Source organism: Halichoeres trimaculatus, unplaced genomic scaffold (assembly GCF_033239565.1).
Source record: "Halichoeres trimaculatus isolate MK-OKI-2021-1 unplaced genomic scaffold, fHalTri1.1 fHalTri1_scaffold_15, whole genome shotgun sequence".
NCBI lineage: Eukaryota > Metazoa > Chordata > Actinopteri > Labriformes > Labridae > Halichoeres > Halichoeres trimaculatus.
In genome coordinates, this window is record NW_027437193.1 from 1,923,370 (window position 1) to 1,944,463 (window position 21,094).

Below are 21,094 nucleotides of genomic sequence, written 5' to 3' on the forward strand. Positions count from 1 at the left end.
CCACGGTTTATGTATACTATGTAGAGATGGACCCATCTGTAAAATGTTATTTTATCTTTCATTTATTTGTTTGAAGGTGCTTAAGGTACCCACAGCAAAAAACTGAAATCTTATTAAGTGTTTTTCTCTTATTTTCAGTAGAAAATGCCGTTTTAGACTTAATATGAGCCACAATCACCTGACCAGTCCAGAAAAAAATGTCATATTCCAAGTTTTTTAAAGGCAAAAAATGGAGTCTGAATTGCCTGTCACAAGTTAGAAAAATATGCCAGTGGAACAAGAAAAAAGTTTCTTGTATTAAGACATTATTGACAGTTTTAAAAAGCCTTCTTTGCATTGCAAAATTTAGTCATAAAGTCACCAACAAGACTTGAAAGAAAGAGTCTGCAGGAATTTCCGTTATTTATCAGTAAACACAACATTCAAACTGGGTTCCTCCTTCTGGCTCAGTGCCAGCAGCAGCCCACACCCACAGCCTCCAACCGTGACGACGTGAACACACTGTCTAGCTCAGCAACCACCTGTAGCATCATGCTTCTACGTCAGGGAGACTTGAGAGCCGTGCAGCTGACTTAGCATGTTAGCCGGTTAGCAACTCTCAAAGGTCTTTGTCCTGACGCTGCAAAAGTCGAGCCGAGCTTCATCCTCGTTTCGGAAAAAGTTTTATCTGTTTGGAGTTTTCTTTCCCTTTGGTTGTTTTTCTTTCTCTGTGCTACGTCTGCTATCCTAGCTGCTCTGATTAGCTTCTTCCACTTGCTAATCAACATGCCAAGTCACTTGTGCACTGGGTGCTCTGTGATTGGTTGATGTAACTACTCATACTCTCCACCCAGAAACGTCGCGAAACATCCAAAACACCAACATCCAGGCAGAGGAGGGGCTGAGGCAGACACAGACGCTGACACATATGTATGGAAGCCCAGAGGATTGAGCAGGATTATTCCTTTTCATTTTTTAGGCTGAGTGATTTCAGCAGAATTAGTTTTGCCAAAAAAGATGAAAATGCTTCCTTAAAATCAGGCTAAGGAGACCGGACACAGGCCCTGGTACAAGCTGCTCCGAGCTAACAGACCTCCCTGCACAAACATTCAAACTGCACGTCAACACACTTCACTCGTCGCATCAAATCCAGGATCCTGCTGCCTCCTCATGAAACCAGCTCTTTCCTAACAGTTTAATCTGTTTAAAGTGCAGGTGTAGCTCCTTACCGGGGCACCTGCCCAGGTGTTTGACGTCGATCTGCTCCTGCTTCATGCACGACGCCTCTCGAACCAGACAGGGGTTGTTGTAGGAGTTCCCGTCAGTGGCACACACCGGGTTCTCATTGTGGCCGCTGCAGTCGATGTTACATATACACCTGAGAGGAGAGGAGCAGAGAGGAGCAGAGAGGAGCAGAGAGGAGCAGAGAGGAGCAGAGAGGAGCAGAGAGGAGCAGAGAGGAGGAAAGAGGAGGAAAGAGGAGCGTCAGGACAGTCTGAGCGTTGTGTCTGCAGAGCATTGCACAGTGTCTGTCATCAGCACTAAATCATCAGCTGAGACGTTCAAAGCTCCTAATGACGACGCGGCTGGTTGATGAAGCACACACTGCATGTCTGCACTCAGAGGCTGACTTCTAATCACTCACACTGATTTTTTTATTCAGATTCATACACAGAAAGAGTCAGAGTGGGATTCAAAGTGTCAAATTAATTCACAATCTGAGTCCCACACATGAGCGATGATTAGAGTAAAGTAATGAAATCTCCAAACTCTCAGGAACAGAGGGATAGTTTCAGTGTTACAGCACCCTCCAAATGTTGATTCACCTCTGAATAAATCTCTAACAGTTCACTCGGCTCATGTTATAATAAGACACAATACAGAACAACATCAGAGGTGACAAATGAAAACCACACTGATGTCGTGATGCTGCGTGATATGATACAAAACAATAGAACGACACTGAGCTCCTCAGTTTGGAGATTTTTTTTGTGTAAAGTTTTACAGTAAAAACCTTCAGCTGCAGAGTTTAGGCTTTAAATCATTTCCTCACATCCAGACAGATTATTTCAGACTCACCAGACGTCCTCTGAGTCCTCATCGCACTCAGCTCCGTATTTACACGTGCTGCACTTGGTGAACTTCTTCCCAACATCGGATCCTGAACCTTCATCGTCTGCAACACACAGATCAGAAAGGAAAAATATAATACTGTTCAGTTTTATGAAAACTGCCTGGTTTTTAGTCTTTTTAGTCTTTCTAACTCTGGGGTCTGCAACCTTTTCAAAAATTCACAAAAAATCAAATGTAATTTTTGTTTACAATTTCTTATTTTGGGTAAATTTGCAAATATTTAAAAAAAACCCACACATTTTTAATGTCATATTTTTCACAAACTTGCAAAATTTATGAAATTTCAATAAGTTGAAGCCTTTTTTTGAATGCTGAAAATTAAAAAAAAATGCAATTTATAAAAAGAAATTAAATTTTAAAAAAATATGTGCCAAATTGCAAAAAAATTGCAAAAAAAATTGCAAAAAATTGCAAAAAATTGCATAAATGTGAAAAAAAAGACGAAAACTCCAAAAAATGTGCTAATGTAAAGCTATGGAATTTAAAATATTTGCAAAAAAATGAAATTTAAATCAGTTGTAGAGTTTTAAAAAAAATCTGAAAATGAAAAATATGCAATTTTCCAAAAAAATTGACATTTGAAAAAAATTCACAAAAAATGAAAAAAAAAAAAAGAATCAAGATTTTAAAAATTGGCAAAAAAAGTTACAAATTTGCCAAAAAATTGGAAAATATATTTTTAAGAATTTGCTCATTTAAGAAAATTGAATGTCAACTATTTGCAAATTTTGAATTAATTAAAAAAATAAATTTGCTAAAATTTCAAGAAGTGTGAATGTTGTTTTTAAATTTAAAAAAATAGTCAAAAATTGAAATTTGAAAAATTTACATGAAGTTAAATAAAAATGCAAAACAGTTGCAAGAGGTTGTTATTGATTTTATTAGAATGTTAACATATGATTTTGTAAAGTTTCAGTCTCTTTAATCATCAATACCCTCTGTAACAAAATAAAAATTCTTTATATCAGTATTATTTGTTTAAAACAAGGAGCCACTGCAGAGGAGTCAAAGGGCCACATGAGGCTCCAGAGCCACAGGTTGAAGACCCTCACACATTAAGGAGGACTGTTGTTAAACATTAAAGAGGAGGAATAACAGATGCTTTAATTTATCTTGCGGTAAAGTTCCCGCCACGTCCCAGCGCCGACACTAAACCCTCTCTGCTTTACAAACTTCTATTTCCATATTTGTCCGACTCGAACAGCAGAATCATCTTTCACCATCATTGTTTTTCATTTCTTTCCGGCACAGCGACTTGATCTCATTTCTGAAATAACCTCCAGCTCACATCCGTTTCTGTCCCGGTGAGCGCCGCCGCGCCGTTAGCGCTGATGACACCGTTTGTGCCATCAACACGCCGACACGGCTCACACGTTTTCTATCAGACACAGCTGAGTGTGCCAGGAGGCTCCTGGAGCCAAATGGAAACACAGACACACACATTATCATCTTATGATATTATTATTGTTATCATCATTACAGGGGGTGCGTTTAATGCCGTCCCGCATGACGGCGTCCATTTCCCCGCGTAGAGCCAGTTCAGAGCCGGCGAGGCGATAACAAGCAGAACATCAAATATCAGGGCGCCGCAGGGATTATTCACAGCCGCCTTTCATCAGGGGAGCCGTTATCGTGGCTCATCAAGTGTTATTTTGTAATGTAACGCACTCAGAGATTAGTGTTTTCAGGGGGATCAGAATAATCTGTGGTGGAGTCATGACGCGTGACGACCATCCTGCAGGAGCTGACACCTGAAACCATCACGCTCCCATCACCAGACTGAACACTGAGGCTTTCTGAAAGAGGGATGAGCCTCGTTTACACTGATGATCTCAGTCTTAATGACTTATCTAATCATGCAGTTTTAATTTTGTCCACTAGGTGGCTCCAGCTCAAAGTACATCCTTTAAAAGTGAAAGCTTTTGACTTAAATCCTCCTCGTTTTGTCTGACAACTTCAACTCATTTAACTCAACTCTTTATCAACTCATGTTTGACCTTTTTTTTCTTTTGCCAGAAGTAGCACCTAGATGTATAGTAAAGTAAATAAAGCAAGTAAATAAACTTATCTGCCTTACTTGCCTAGATGGCGCTATTCAAAGCACTCAGGCTTCACTGATAAAAACACAAATTTAAAAAAAAAACAGAACCAGAGTTAGAACCATCATCCACCTTTAAAGGTAGGGTCTGCAGGAGTTTTCGTTACTAGTTCGTAAACACGACATTCAAACCGGGCTCCGCCTCCTTGTCTCAGTGCCAGCAGCAGCACACACCCACCACTGCTTCCGACCTTCCAACACCAACGATGAGTGTTTTAAATGATCGGATGTGTACTCATCACAAGCTGAACTATGGAAATTCTGACCAAGAAAAAGATAAAAAAAAATAAAATTTCGCTCAGCAAAACAACACTGGTGGTGTGAAAACTTGCATTGAAAAACAGTAGGTTAAAAAAATATATCTTAATGTGAAATATTTGTGCAGAAAAATATGTCATGTGCAAAGGGCTTTACTCCCCACCCAGAAATGTCCCAAAACAACCAAAACATCATCATCCAGGCAGAGGAGGGGGCTGAGGCAGACACAGACACCAACACACATGTACAGAGGCCCAGAGGAGACGACTGAGCAGGATTAATCCTGTAAAAGTTGACTCTTCATTAATTTTTAAGGAAAATCCTGCAGACTCTACCTTTAAAGGAGATAAATTGCAGAAAAATGTATAAGGCTAGAGGACCTCAAGGATTGAGAACTCTTCTACAAACAACAACAGATGAGTTGGTCTGATGACCAACCAGAGGCACATCCTGGGGCGTTTTGTGGCGTTTCGTAGCATTTTGTGGCATTTTGTGGCATTTTGTGGTGTTTCATGGCTTTTTGTGGCATTTTGTGTTGTTTCGTGGTGTTTTGTTGTGTTTATATTCATCACTGTTGTTTTACTGTTGTGCTTGTGCTTTTTATGTTGTAGTTTTAATGTTGCACCAACTGTATGGCACTTTTAATTTCGTTGTGCATTTTACATGTCACAATGACAATAAATTCTATCTATCTATCTGTCTATCTATCTATCTATCTATCTATCTATCTATCTATCTATCTATCTATCTATCTATCTATCTATCTATCTATCTATCTATCTATCTATCTGTCTATCTATGTATCTATCTATCTATCTATCTATCTGTCTATCTATGTATCTATCTATCTATCTATCTATCTATCTATCTATCTATCTATCTATCTATCTATCTATCTATCTATCTATCTGTCTATCTATCTATCTATCTATCTATCTATCTATCTATCTATCTATCTATCTATCTATCTATCTATCTGTCTATCTATCTATCTATCTATCTATCTATCTATCTATCTATCTATCTATCTATCTATCTTTGTGGTGCTTCATGGTGTTTCATGGCGTTTTGTTGTATTTTGTGGGGCTTTGTGGTGTTTAATGGGTTTTGTGGTGTTTCATGTTTAAGGCTTTTTGTGGCATTTTGTGGTGTCTCCTGCTGTTTAGTTCTGTTTTCTGGCATTTTGTGGTGTTTTGTGGCCTTTTTTTGGCATTTTGTGTTATTTCATGGCATTTTGTTGTCTTTTTTGCGTTTTGTGGTGTTTTGCTGCGTTTTGCTGCGTTTTGCTGTGTTTTGTAGTGCTTCTTTTGTTTTTTTACATTTTGTGGCATTTTGTGGCATTTTGTGGTGTTTCATGGCATTTTTTTGTCTTTTGTTGTGTTTTGTGGGGTTTTGTGACTTTTTGGCATTTTGTGGCACTTTGTGTTGTTTCGTGGCGTTTTGTTGTCTTTTTTTGTGTTTTGTGGTGTTTCGCTTTATTTTGTAATGCTTCTTTTTTTTTTTTTTTTAAATTTTGTGGTGTTTGTGACGTTTCGGGTGTTTTGTGGTGTTTCATGGTATTTTGTGGTGTTTCGTTGCGTTTCGTGGCCTGGTGTGTACGTGCAGCTCTCAAAGAGCCAAACAAAGAGCGTCTCTGCTGCAGATCCTTGTTGATCGATCAGCGGCCTGCGAGCCCCGACTGAGCTCTCTGTGTTCAATACATCCATACACAGCAGGCCAATCTGTCACACTCACACACACACACACACACTTCCTCTGAAGCCATCTTAATCCTCTTGTCACTCTCTGAAGTCACGTTTTTCTTACACCGAGGGAGAAGAAATCAGAGGAGTCAGACCTCGATTATCTTTTTCCAGTGAGCGCTTTCTACGACTGGTTCGATGTGAAAAACTGACCGTCAGCTTAAAAACTGTGGTGGCGCCATTTCCTCGTCTGAATCCTGTAAAAACCGTCTCACGTGCTCCTCTCTGCGTCGGGGGAAGCGTCTGACGGTTGGAGGTGTCTCCAGCCGACAGGTGAGTTCATGTTTGCAGAGTTAAAGACAAACAAAGAGGCAGCTTCACCTCCTCTTTAATTATTTATCTCCTCAGCTGGACCAGTCCTCCTCCTCCTCCTCCTCCTCCTCCTCCCCCTCTGCTCATGCAGATGGTGGAGATATCGTCTCTCTGGAGGCTGCCTCCAATTAAACCCCCCCAGCAGTCGCATTAAACAACACACACTGTGGTCGCAGCGCACAGATGGTCGCAAAATGTCTCTGTTGCCAAATTTGGCAGCGGCGAGGCTTTTTAGTTCGACGCCAACGAGACCAAAAGCATCAAACGGCTCATCAGGGAGCAGTTAACGAAGAGAGAAAAACCTCTGAACAACCTTTACTCTGGGAGGTAACATCCAACCAGGGAGGAGCCTGGACGCTGAGACGCACGGTGGAGGAATCAAACGCTGCGTTCAGGCTCCGCTCGGACAGTTTAACACCTGAGCAGACATCGCTTCCTGCCGTACGAGCGGTCAGTGAGTGTTTGTGGATTGATGTGTTCAGAGCAGGAAATAAAGACTTCACTCACCGTCTCCGTCTCCTGAACCGGAACCAGGATCTGTGAAAACACAAGAGACACAGGAGCTGTCAGTTACGTCTTCATGAAGCACGGAGAGACGTTTATCAAAGGGTCAGGGAGAGAAAACACACAGCAGCTGTTTGGGATGAAAACACAGGATTCACCTGACACCACTAAACAAACTCAGCTCACTCCTCTTTCTCTCTCTCTTAACCTGCTCTGAGGGGCTTTTCAACTGCAGGAACCAGGCTCTAAATTTAGTTCTGGGGTAATGGGGAAACAGGGAGACCATCAAAACCTTGGTCCATGCCAGGCCTTTAACTTGACCTACTGTCGCGATAAAGACTTGATTTGTACAAAGTTGTGAAGTGTCAGAAAGTCTATCAGAGTCGAGGAAAGATAAGAAGGGATCTGTTTGATTGGGTTTGTTCAGAGATGTAAACCCTGTCTGGAATAAAACCCCTGAAAAGCTGCAAAACGGTTCCTGGGTCCAATGATTCTTTCTGATAATTCAACGGGAAAATCTCCAACACATTACAACGCCGGTCTGTCTTCTCCTCTGATGGCGTCATCTTAGATATGATCCTTTCCCAGGTTCACCCACAGAAACTTTGTTACGACTTTTACTTCCTCTAAATCAGGGGTCTGTAACCTTTACTTTAACACAAACCTGTTTATCCTCAGCTCACCTGAATTAAAGTCATTCAGGAGCCACAAAATCTAATTAAGGCATGATTAAAATCTGAAATAAAATAATTACCTAAACAAGAAGATTTTAAATTTATGAAAGTGAATATGTGATGTCTTCTTTTTTATTTTTTATACATCTGCAACAATTGAAAAAATATATATAAATATCAAAAATCTGCAAGAAATCAGGCAATTCAAAAATTAACAAAGTTTACAAAAATTGTAAAATTTAATAAACCTGCAAGTACTTAAATAAATAAAATTAATTAAAATTGCAAATATTTGAAAAAATTTAGAAATGGAAAAAATTTAAAAATGAGAAAAAAATTGTTAAAATTTAAAAAATAATGAAATGTAAAAAAAATCTTACAAAATTCCAACATTTATGAAATTTGCAAAATTAAAATAAAGAAATCTCGAAAATGTGCGCAAATTCCAAAAAATATAGAATTAAATAAAATTGCAAAAATTTGAAAAAATTAGAAATGTTAAAAAGTTAAAAAATTAGTTTTTTTAATATTTAAAAGATAATAAAATGCTTAAAAAATCCAAAATGTATGAAATTTGCAAAAATAAAAAACAAAGAAATATCAAAAATTTGCAAAAATATGAAAAAATTAAATTAAATTAATTTGTTAAAATTTCTAACATTTTGAAATTATTGAAGTTCGCCAAAATTTTGGAAAATATAAACAATTCTTTATTTCAATAAATTTTTTTAAAGCTACAAGGAGCCACTGCAAAGGAGTCGAAGGGCCTCATGAGGCTCCAGAGTCACAGGTTGAAGACCATTGATTTAGATCGTCCAGGTTGATCGAAGCCATGGCACTCTGGCGGCTCAATATGAAGACCTCACTTAAGCATCTGAATGGTTTTAGCAACAGAGAAGGTACGATGACCTGGCCTCCTTGGCCTCTTCTCTAGCAAGTTGAGTTGAGTTAAAATCGTACGCTATGGTTTTTTAGCTTTCCATCTTTCTGGCTCTCTATCCCAGACGTGTCAGGTGAGAGTTATCCTGCTGTAGTCCCGGCAGGTGCAGCAGCAGCAGCTCTGAGACGTCTTGAAGTCTGATTGGCTCATTGGCTCGTTGGCTCTGCAGCTCCATCAGGAAATGACTCTGGGTAAATCTTGGCGTGGATCCTCTGGTTTAAGAAATGCACGGTGCGTTTGGAGTTCCTGGCACACGGCGGCGGCTGCATTAAGAAATGGACACCAGCTGCTTTGTTAAATTAAATTTCACCTTTAGCTGCTCCACTTCCTCACAAAGTCACCACCAGATCGTTTTTCAGGAGGAAGGAGGCAGAGAGTGAGGATATTCATGAGTCTGTCAGCGTGGAATCGACTAAATGTTGGGGGTTGAGTTTCCAGCTGCAGGTGGAGCTCAGATTTGGACTCTTTAGGTGAAAAACAGAGCAGGAGAAAGTGTTTTTAGTGATGAGGGCCGACGAGTCTCATGGTGAAGACGACGAGCTCTAACATCAGTCTTAAAACGTTTCTCTGGAGTTCACAGAGTCTCTGAGAGAAACCGAACCACTGCTCTGCCTCCTCCGAATAAACTAAACCAGAAAACTCAAATAAAATATTTGAGCCGCCGCCGTCCAGCGCTCCAATTACAGGAAGCATAAATCTGGAGGAGAGGAAATTGCAGTAGGACAGGAAGGAGGAAGGGAAGCAGGCTGGATCACAGAGCCAGATCCCCGGTGTAACAGGTAATAAGAGCAGAGCGCCGTGCACGGCCTCGTGGGAAATCAGGCCGCTGCCCCCGCAGATGGAGCTGACCGGCACATTAGCGGCACACGGGGGTGTTACTGTGAGTTTCAGCAACATGTTTCTCCAGAGCCGCAGGAGGACATAAACTCTGACCGACGCTGGGAGCCCGCTGCGCGCGAGATGAGGACGACGCTAACCTGTTAGCGCTTTGTTTCTGCCTCAGCGTGAGTCTGATTAAAGGATCAACCAGCTGAGGAACAACAAACCTGAAGGTGAAGACAGGACAGCCCGTGTCTGTGGCTTTTTGTGTCTGTGCAGAGTTCTGTCCCTTTAAAGCGCTCAGATTAAACATACCTTACTCAGATTAAAGATTTTTAAGCTATAATCTGTTTGTGCGCAATTCGTCAAGGAAACAACTCTTAAAATGTTCGTTTCTTTGAACAGGGTTTGGTTTCACTCTTAACTCCGTCTGATTGATACTTTAACATGAGATTGCATTTTTCCTGCTTGAGATAAACACAAACGCACCAAGTCACGAAATTCAGTCGAGGCGAAAAATCTACAAATCCATTGTTTTCATGCTCATACCTGCTCCAGTGCGCCCTCTAATGCCTTAAAACTGCAGCTCCTCCGGCTACTTTTTGGGGCAACACTATCATACCTAGCCCTACAAAAAAGTCTCTTACGAACATCGTAAATTCTGAACAGGAACTTCGCAATTTGGACTTATACATCAAACTTTGACAATTTATAGGGTACGTATTTGAACTAACTACTTTCAGGTTTTTTCTCTGATGATCTTGAAACTTGTCTTGTGTATACCACACACACTGACGATGAAAATGTATTCATGTTTTTTTTGTAACTTAATAGGCGTGGCCAGGGCAAGAGCTCAAAGTTCGGCAATTTTTCAACTTTGTCCGATTTGGACAAAAACAGACACATATGTTCAGCGTTACACCCCGGACACAGCTATGTCATTATTTTCACCTGAAAGTACAGCGCCCCCAAATGGCAACACAAAGTCATTACATTTATAAGGTACGTATTGAATTTACTACTCCTAGGTTTTTCATCTGATCGACTTCAAACTTGGCTTGTGTATACGACACACACTGACGATGAAAATGTATTCATGTTTTTTTCGTAACTCAAGGGGCGTGGCCAGACCAAGAGCGCAAAGTTCGGCATTTTTTCAACTTTGTCTGATCTGGACGAAAACAGACACACATGTTCAGTTTTACACCCCGGACACAGCTATGTAATTATTTTCACCTGAAAGTACAGCGCCACCAAATGGCAAAACAAAGTCATTACATTTATAAGGTACATATTTGAATTTACTACTCCTAGGTTTTTCATCTGATCGACTCCAAATTTGGTAAGTGTATACTACTTACATTGACGATAAAAAGTTATTTAAGGATTTTTTGTAACTTAATTGGCGTGGCCAAAAATCGCCGTCAAACTTGACATTTATCTTTCGGCTTAATGAAAACTTGTATAGCTCTGATGTACAATGTTGGATCAGGACCAAAGCGCACACATATTTTCAAAGCCACAGTCTGAGTATATCTCTATGCTACTTTTCAGGTTAAAGTACAGCGCCCCCTACATTCAACAGGAAGTCATATGTTTTACTCTGTGATTAAAAACGCTTTCCTTTTTTGACTTTTTCTTTTTATTTGTGCCCAGAAAACTTGCTCAAGCCTTCAAACAGCATCACTGATCAGGTCATGTCCTGTAGTTGAAGGGTGTCTCTATGGCGCCACCTCAAACTCAGAAATCTTGCCATGAACCAGGAAGTCAAAGTTACTCTGTCATATAAAGTCCAATCTGCTTCAAATTTCACACACACCATCAAGGTCCATCTCACAACTCTGTTACAACCTCAAATCTCTGCTACTGCAATAGTGCCACCCTCTGGAAATGTATGATTGTATGTTTTACATGAATCGTCCAAGAATTTCCATTTGGTGCATTCCTGCTCCTGATTATTGGAGGAAAAGAAGCGACTGTCGTCCTACAAATGAAACGTTACAGATGATTTAAATGTCTTTGAGGCTCTGTCTGTGTCTTTTTGGTCTGTGCACGCATTTTTTGCTCAATCCTTTTCTGTATCAGGCCCTGGTTTTAAAAATAAATGAACAATAATCATATTGGTTGATTTTTGTATCATGCATCTGTCTTTTGCAGCATTTTTCTTTCTCCTCATCTCAGATTTGAAACGCTGAAGGATTGATTTTTCCTTCACACACATGAACTAAATGTTCATCATTTCCTGATGAAAAGCGTCTCAGATGTTGTTGGAAAGCTCAATCTAATCCTCTTTCCTCTGCAGTCCTGTCTGAATCCTCTGGAGGACCTCCGGAGGGTCCCTGAACTCCACTTTTCGAACCGTTTAGCTTTGGGAGGCTTTTCTCCACAGCTCTCATCCACGCTTTCTAATTAAAATTGATCCGAGCCTGATTAACCGGCTCATTCCCTGAAATCAATCGGACTGATGACGCTCTGCAGAGCTCAGAGAGGGGGAGGGGGGGGTGCTCAGAGTTTGGTGTTCAGTCAATTAAAAGTGTTAACGAGGACGAAGCTGAGCTGCAGGAGAGCAGAGTCAGACATGATGAGAAACTGTAAAGTTTTTAACACAGGGCTTAGTGAGGATTTTCTCACTTTAAGGAACAGCCTCTAGTGGCCACTGGAGGAACTGCAGAGTTGTGGTACCTCTGATTTGGCGTCTCGTGGACCTGGACCCCCCTCTGCTCTCCTGTCTCAGAGGATGATACCAGAGAAAAGAAGTCGTGTCTCTGTTTATGAGGCAGCAGCTGAGTTATTCCCCTCTAAATGTCAGAGTCATTAACAGACTGAGAGCAGTTTTTGATGAACCCTGTCCCCGTCTCAACATCAATCAGTGTTACACCAGGACTCCACAGCCCCCGACCCTGTGTGTGTGTGTGTGTGTGTGTGTGTGTGTGTGTTCCTGCACACTCACCGGCAGAGCAGGGCCCGTCGGACACCCTGGAGATGAGCCTCTGCTGTTTGCAGGACGCCTGTCGCCTGTAGCACTCGTTCTGGTAGGTGTCTCCGTTGGAGCCGCACACGGGGACGTAATGTTTGTGGCACTGGAAATCAAACAACGATCAAATGTTAATTAGGTCTGAGCGAGCGCGGCTCAGAGCGGGTCAGACTGCAGACCTGATGGTGCTGAGTGGAAACAGGCAGGAAGCAGAGAGACGCCGAAGGATGCTGAGAAACTTTTGATCAGGTGTAGAGAAAATCTGGAAACCTGATCCTGTTTGTGTTTGGTGGAAACTGGACTTTAGGGTCTGATGACATCACACTAAGGATCTAAGATCTCCTGTTTTAAGCCCCTAAAGACAAAAGCTCCCGCTCTAACTGGAACAGAAACACAAACATGATCCATCTCTGCCTGGCTCTGTCAGTTTGTGTTATTGTGTGACTGTGACTGGTTCAGATGAACAAAAAAAAACAAAACCACAGCAGCAGATGAAGGCAGACTCAGAGCAGCCTGATCCGCGCTCAGTGTGGTAAATACATGTTTGTTTTTTAACGCAGTCTGATGTAAACACAGTTTCTTTAAAACAAATCCTCCACTAACAAATGCATCACTCTCTCTGTGGGGATCATCTCTAACGAGAAAACACAGACCTTTATTTTCTTTCTATCTTTCTTTCTTTTTTTAGCTTTAAGGACGTTTAGACGCTGCATATAAAGATTTATGTCAGCAACATATTTCAGGATGGACCACTGCTGCTGGCTAAAGACACATCCTAAAACAAACGCAAAACATTCACAAGGTCTTATAGACTATTTTTTATTTTACTTCTTTAGACGGTTATACCCTGAGTCAGGGCTAAAAAACTGAAAAAGAAATAAATTGAATTGTGTTTCAAATAAAACACCAAAAAAAGAAATGAACTGTATAAAAAAAAGCCTGGAGAACCATTTCTTGTTTGTTTCCTTTTTTTTCTGTTTTTAAGGAAAACTTGTGTTGGTTGGTTTAAAAAAAATTTCTTCAAAGAAAGAAATAAATTAAAATAAAATTTTATATATATATATATATATATATATATATATATATATATATATATATATATAATTTTTTATGAAAGTTAAAAAGTTTTGTAAAATGTTTTGTGAAAGAATATATATACATACATTATATATATATTTTTTTAAAGAAAAATATATTTATATTTATACATTTATGTTTAAAAGGAAAATTAAAATGTTTTTTTCACATGTTTTTAAAAAGACGAAAAAAATCTTTCTCTTTATGTGTAAATAAATAAATAAATAAATAAATAAATATATATATATATATATATATATACACAAATATATATATATATAAATATATATATATTTATATATATATATATATATATATATATATATATATATATATATATATATATGTATGTATATGTATGTATATATATATATATATGTGTGTGTGTGTGTGTGTGTGTGTGTGTGTGTGTGTGTGTGATTATTTTTAAACACACATAAAATTATTTAAATAAAATTAAAAAAAACTGTAAAATGTTTTTAAAATATATAAACTATACAATATTTTTTTAATTTTTTTCTCCCAAAACCAAACCATATCAAACTGTGGTGTTTGGGTTTTTTTTTTTACTTCTTTTATGTATTGAAAGTTTAATACGCTTAGCCCTTTTTTTGTGTTAATTTAAGTGAATTAAAAAGAAAAAAAAGATAAAAACAGGCAAATGAAAACAGACCTTTTGTTAGGATAAACTGTTACAAAACATCCTGTATCATGTATTTCTAAAGCATCCATAATTCATGTTAATTAAGCCAACGTTAAATAACAGCAGAATTCATCTTTAAGTAGCAAGAGGTGATATGAGAAGGGTCAAAGGTCAAAGAAAGATGACACAAGACGGATGAAACCTTATTCCTGAGAAAGCAGCAGAGAGGCGGGAACAAGCCGTGTGTTTGTGGCGCTCTGTGTGCAGAGAATTAAAAATGATGGAGGAGTTGGAGCAGTTTGAGGAGGATCAGCCGTTTAATTTACTCCACGTGAAGGTTAACGCAAATGAAGTGGACTCTGCTGTCAGACGCACTCTGACGCTGCCAAGGACACATATCAATGCTCAGCAATCCATATTCTATTAACTCTGAGCCATCAATCATTCAGCAGGAGCCCCCTGCAGAGCCCACCCTGTGACCCCTGTGACTGCACACACACACACACACACACACCCACAGGGACCAGCTGCACCTGCACCTCCACGCCGAGCGTCCACACCTGGAACTGTCTCTTTAACAGAGTTGATTTGGATTACCTCATCACAAGCTCGACTCCAACTTTTTCAAACGCGGGCGTCAGGAGCCCGCAGAGACAGATCCATGAGCTCAGGCTGAGTTCTGAATCAAACCGAGCAGCGGGGCCTCCTTTTTCAGATCATCATCAAAAATTCTTCCCTTCTCGGTTTAGTCAGTCTTTCTCCTCACATCCAAACGCCCCGCTGAGACGGGCCTTTAAAGACGCCGAGACGTGAGGATCATGCTGTCAGGCTGCTTATGAAGTTTATCTTTGCAGCGTTTAGTCTGAAAAATAGATCAGCTGAGCAGACGGTGAGTGTTTGAGGATCTGCAGTGGCTCCTTTCAGTCCCAGATGTTACAGAATCAGCCTCTGTTGGAGCTTCTCCAAACACGTTACGGTGACGTAACGCTCAAAAAACCATTAACAACAGACTCCACCGTGTCTGCGCTGATGATTATCAACATCCAAACACTACTGCTGCCTTCATTTAAAGTCTGATGTGAAAGAAATTCAACAACAAGATGACACACGTGGTGTTTCCCCACCTTCTCTCTCATTAAAGAGGGGGTGCTGTGCTTTTCTGAGTCTTTATTCTGTCCCTCTGGTGCCCCCGTAGTATCTTTACATGGTTTATAGCTCAAAAAGCCTTTATTTTTCTATTATTTCAGCTTCTGCCTGAGACACTTTGTTTAAAAATAAAAAAAAACGTCAACTTTAAACATGTGTCAGTGTCTGTGTCTGCTTCAAACCCTCCTCCTCTGCCTGGATGTTGATGTTTTGGTTAAATCAGGACGTTTCTGTGCAGAGAGTGAGCGTGGTTACCTCAGCTAAGAGACCTGAAGTGTTGCTGATCAGAGCAGCTACGATAGCAGACGTAGCACGAAGAAAAACAACCAAAGTGAAACAAAAGTTAGCTTTCTGCTAACCAGGTACGTGTCAAATACCCATGATTAGCTTGTGCTAACATGCTAAGTCAGGTGCACGGCTCACAAGTCTCTTCTAAGTAGAAACGCAATGCTACAGGTGGTTGCTGGGCTAGTGAGTGTGTTCATGTCATCACGGTTTGAGGCTGTGGGTGTGGGCTGCAGCTGGCACTGAGCCAGGAGGAGGAGCCAAGTTTGAATGTTGTGTTTACAAACAAGGAACCAAAACTTAAAGGCTGACACTCTTTCCTCTGACTGCCCAGCTCTCGAGGCCTTTCAGGGGGCGGGGCTAACTGGGGATTTTTAAACCTCTACACATTCATATGTTGTAGAAACCCCTGAATCTGCAAACTGATGATGTCATCACATTGGGATCTCCTCATTAGTTTATGACACATTGGAGGTAGGAGGCCTCAAACACTGAGGTCTGCTTGTAGCTCCTTCTCTTCCTCTGAGAGGCCCCCAGAGGGCTGGCCAATCAGAGTTGCAGGGTTTTGTGGAATACAGAGTTTTAAAGAGACAGCAGCTAGAAACTAGGAGTTTCAGAAAGAGGCTAAAATCTGAGTTTTCTAAAACGCCAGAGAGAGACAAATAGAGAAATTTTTGAGTTGTAAATCATGTAAAGATACTACGGAGGCACCAGAGGGTCAGAATAAAGACTGAAAAGAAAACACAGTACCCCCTCTTTAATGGTGGGGTCTGCATGAGGTCCGACCATGACTACGTGAACACACTTGCTAGCCAAGCAACCACCTGTAGCATCCCGTTTCTACATAAGGAGAAACCTGAGCACCTTGCAACTGACTTAGCATGTTAGCACAAGTTAATCACAGATATTTGACACAAACCTGGTTAGCAGAAAGCGAACTCACATCGCTCTTCATCCCGTGCTTTTCTGATTAGCTTCTTCCACTTGCTAATCAACACGCTAAGTCTCTTAACCGAGGTTACCAACCTTACTCTCCACCCAGAAACCTCCAAAATCAACCAAAACATCAACATCCAGGCAGAGGAGGGGGCTGGGGCAGACACAGACACTGACACACATGTAAGGATGCTCTGCAGACGCTTCCTTTATGTTAAGATCACGTAAAAAACACAGCGATTGGACTTTTATCATTTTTTTTAAATTACAGAAAAATCTTAAAATTCAAGCAACTTTTTTGAATATCCCAAAATTTTCGTTTTCCAAATTTTTGACAATTCAAAATTGCACATTATTGACTTTTATAATTTTCATTTTTTTAAATAAATTTTTTTAGAATACATTTTTTTTATTTCAGCATTTTTTTCTATTAAAAAAAAATCAAATTTTTTTGCAAATGTTTGCTAATTTTTTATTATATAATTATATTATATATATTAAATTATATATTATTATATTATATATAATTATATTATATAATTCATTTTTTGATAGCATTTCAAAGTTGTATAATTCCTTTTTTTTGCACATTTTTGAATATGTAATAAAATGATGAACTAAGACACTGTGTGTAAATTTTAATAAATTCAAAAAACTTTTTTTTAGATTTTTTTCCACTGGATTTTAAATATGTATGAAAGTTTATTCACGTAATTGTAGATTTTGTTATTGGCCCCTCGTTTAGTTTCACTTTTCTTTTCTCTCTTTATGCTACGTCTGTTATCATAGCTGCTCTGATTAGCTTCTTCCACTCGCTAATCAACACGCTAAGTCTGTTAGCTGATGTAACCATGCTTACTCTACGCCCAGAAACGTCCAAAATCAACCAAAACATCAACATCCAGGCAGAGGAGGGGGCTGAGGCAGACACAGACACTGACACACTTTGGATTGAATAATTTTGACTTCTAAGGACTTTTAAAGATTTTTCTTCCCTCGGTTTTCTAACTTTTTGTGTCTTTTCAGTCATTTCAGCTTCAAAACGTGTAAATAATACGACCCAGATGAAAATCAGTCAGTAGGAACCAATCAGCTGTGAGCTCTCCTACCTGGAACTGGCAGACACATTTGAGCTGAGCTCCGTCGTCCCTGCAGACTCCTCCGTATCGACAGGTGGATTCATCACACACCCTCAGGTCGCTCTTCTTCTCCGACAGATCTGCAGCGAACACAGAGGAGAGGAGAGGAGAGGGTTAAAGAGACAGACGCTGAGCAGGTCGATCGATGAGGTGAGTCAGACCCACAGCACCTCCACAAGTGCTCGCTGTAAATCCTGACGGCGCGCTCTGATCACGCTTTCACTCTCAATGAAAAGATTTTTTACGAGTAGGTGAAGCAAACACACGGACAGAGAGGAGCCGCAGGGCGAGGAGGAGGAGGAGGAGGAGGAGAGAGACAGCAGAGATGGATGTTTGTCAGTCAGAGCGCAGGTTACACCTGGGAAATAACAGGTAGACTCACAGAGCCCAGGAGGACTTGAATCTGGACCCTGGGATGGAAGGAGGGGGCGGGGTTTAATTGTCCCAGGTGTCGTTAAAGGTGAACTCAGACTGGATCAGGTTTGCTCTTTCAGTTTGATTACTAATCTGCTCCTAAAATGTCACGACGAGACTTATCACAGAGGGAGTTTTCTTATCAGGACACACACACACACACACACACACACACACACACACACACACACACATGACACACACTCTCAGGGCTCAGTCTTGTCGCTGGCAGCTTGTGAAAGGAGTCATGTCTGATAATCACAGACCTCCACGCCTCAGAGATGTGCAGCAGACTTAAATTATCCACAATTTCTCTGAGATAAAAGCTACAGATTCCCGCCTCACCGGGTCTGCACATGTGTGTGTGTGTGTGTGTGTGTGTGTGTAACTGTCACAGCTGAGTGGGCTTTGAAGAGCCGTGTAATGGCCTGTAATTACAGTGTGCGGACCTCCCCGCCTCCTAAAAATGGCCGCTGCTGGCCGTAACCAGCCGCAGAAATCGCTCTAAAGCGCGGCTGCAGGAGGCGACCAGGAGGAGAGGAGCTGCAGAATCAACCTCTGACTTCAGGACGTCGAGTTTCTGACCTGAAATCTGGTCATTTTTCTCATGACGTGCCTCAAAGTGAAAGACCAACACATGACCTCCTGACAGGAAGTCCAGCATGTCCGATTTTTCTTTCTGCTTTCTGTAATTTTTGTGCCGTCGTGTCCGAAAGTTTACTGATGGGTCTTTTAGAGGCAGTGATCCTTTAACTGAGCCACCGGTGGATGAAGATCCACAGGGGTGAAGACCAGCGCAGCCGGCGAAAAATAACAAAAATATACGTTTTCTACTCTCAGTTTATGTTATCAAATTCAAGTATTCTCAGAAATGTTTGCAAATCTTTAAAATTAAATACAAAAAAAACACTTTGAATGGTTTTAAATTTTCAATTTTTTTTTAAATTCTTTGAAATTTCAATATATTCGAAATTTTTTCAAGCGTTTGAAATTTAAGAAAGTTTTGGACTTTGAGCATTATTTTTTTTAAGCACAGAAATAAATAAAAACTCAATCAAATTTTTAAATGCCCAAAAACTGTTGTTTTGCAAATCTTTGCAATTTCATTTAATTTTTTTGAATGGTTTTATTTTATTTTTTTTTTATTTCTTTATAATTCTTTGAAATTAAATATTTTTTTACATTTTTGCAAATGTTTAAACTTTTAGAAAGTTACGAAATTTTGGCATTGTTTTAAAGTACAGAAATATTTATAAATTCAAGCAATTTTTCAATATCCAAAAGGTTTTTTTTGCAAATCTTTATAATTTCACTTTTTAGAAAAATTAAGATTTTTTTTTTTTAATTATTATTTAGAATGTCATTTATTTATTTATTTATTTATTTATTTGTTTACATTTTTGAAAGAGTTTGAAATTTCAGAAAGTTTTGGAACATTTAGCATTTCTTTGTCAAATTACAGTAATATTTTAAAATTCAAGCAAATATTTTTATTTTTCTAAAAAAATTTGTCTTGCAAATTTTTGACGTCAACATTTTTGCACATCATTGATTTTTTTAGATAAATCCTTTGATTTTTTTATTTTAATTTTCTTATATTTTAGCTTTCTTTTCTTACAAAAATGTTTTAAATTTTTGCAAATGTTTGCAAACTAAAGAACTTTATTTTTTTGATACTACAGCGAAGTTTTAAAAAATCCTTTTTTCTTTTTGTGCACATTTTAGAGTATGTATAAAAAAATGATGAACCAAGACATCGCATGTAACTTTTCATTAATTTAAAAAAATTCTCCTTTAGATTTTTTCACAAGATTTTGTCTTTATTGAGAAGATAAAGTAGATTTTGTGGCTCCTGAAAGACTTTAATCCAGCTGAGCTGGGACTAAACGTCTCCTATAGAACTAAAGGTCACAGACCGATCACTGTGTCTCTCCCTCTTTCGTCCCCTGCTGCTGAGGTTGTGAGTGACGCTCCTGAAAACGATTAATGGCCCCTCGAGTACAAAATTATCCTGGTTTTTCCAGACGTGCTCACAGAGAAAAGCATCGTCTTGTACCTGAGTCAAACTTCAGCAAACGCCGACCTGAAACCTCAGGACCCTGGCGTGTTGGAGAAACCTCCACAGAGCGAGCTGCTGCAGGCCGCTCATGGCTGATTAAGTCCAACCTGCAGCAACATCCATCAGAAGCTCTGAGCCCGAGGCCCACCGACTCTACGTGAGTGTGTGTGTGAGTGTGTGTGTGTGTGTGTTTGACAGAGTGTGTTCTGTTTCTCGTTTGCAGCAAAGCCAAACTCCTAACACCCAGACGATTTTGGATTACACCAAACAACCACACGTCCTCACACCTCTGCCCGACCACAAACACACATGCAAATGAGAGTGTGTTTCCAGAGTGTGTGTGTGTGTGTTTCCACGCAGTGTTATCTTAGCCGCTCCACTCCGCCTCTGTTGATTTCCTCCTGCGTGTGTTTGTGGTGGACCCCGGCTGTGCTGCGTTCAGGTTCCTCGCCCTCATACATTCTGCAGCAGGAGCAGGGATTTGAGATGCACATAATTCCCTCTTTGGGATCGGAGCAGAACTAACGGAGCTGACGGAGCGTGGCAGCAGCCACCGCCCGCAGGCACATCCACCTCTCAAATCCCCCGTGCCCGACTGGCTCGTCATGGCCACCCAGCCTTACCCCCCTCAGCCCCCGGGCTTGTTATCTAACCCCACACACACACACACACACACACACACACACACACACACTTCCTGCTCTGCAGCCCTGGCTCCTGGAGGGACGGACGTCAATACTTCATCTTCTGTCTGCTGCACCGAGGCCTCTACCAGCTCGCATCCTTTAACTCCTCCATCTCTGCCACACTCACACACTTACAGGAGAGCCTGTGTGTGTGTGTTTACTCCAGGGACTGTTTACAAATATCGACACCACGCCTCCTCCTCCATCTCATCATGAGAAGTGAAGCTAAATCCACCTGGATGAGCTCTGACCTTTTCCTGCAGGAGTCACGTGCAC

At 40.2% G+C, this 21,094-nt stretch overlaps 1 protein-coding gene across 1 annotated transcript in view; it reads right to left on the bottom strand.

Moving 5' to 3' along the window:
• tmeff1a (transmembrane protein with EGF-like and two follistatin-like domains 1a) overlaps nt 1–21,094 on the bottom strand; it is a 77,832-nt gene that overhangs the window by 20,390 nt on the left and 36,348 nt on the right. The window contains exons 2-6 of the mRNA XM_074688243.1: nt 17,630–17,739; nt 12,410–12,539; nt 7,030–7,059; nt 2,059–2,155; nt 1,209–1,357 (exon numbers count right to left, since the gene is read on the bottom strand). Of these exons, the coding sequence (XP_074544344.1) occupies nt 1,209–1,357; nt 2,059–2,155; nt 7,030–7,059; nt 12,410–12,539; nt 17,630–17,739 (516 nt within the window). The remainder of the gene's footprint in view (nt 1–1,208; nt 1,358–2,058; nt 2,156–7,029; nt 7,060–12,409; nt 12,540–17,629; nt 17,740–21,094) is intronic.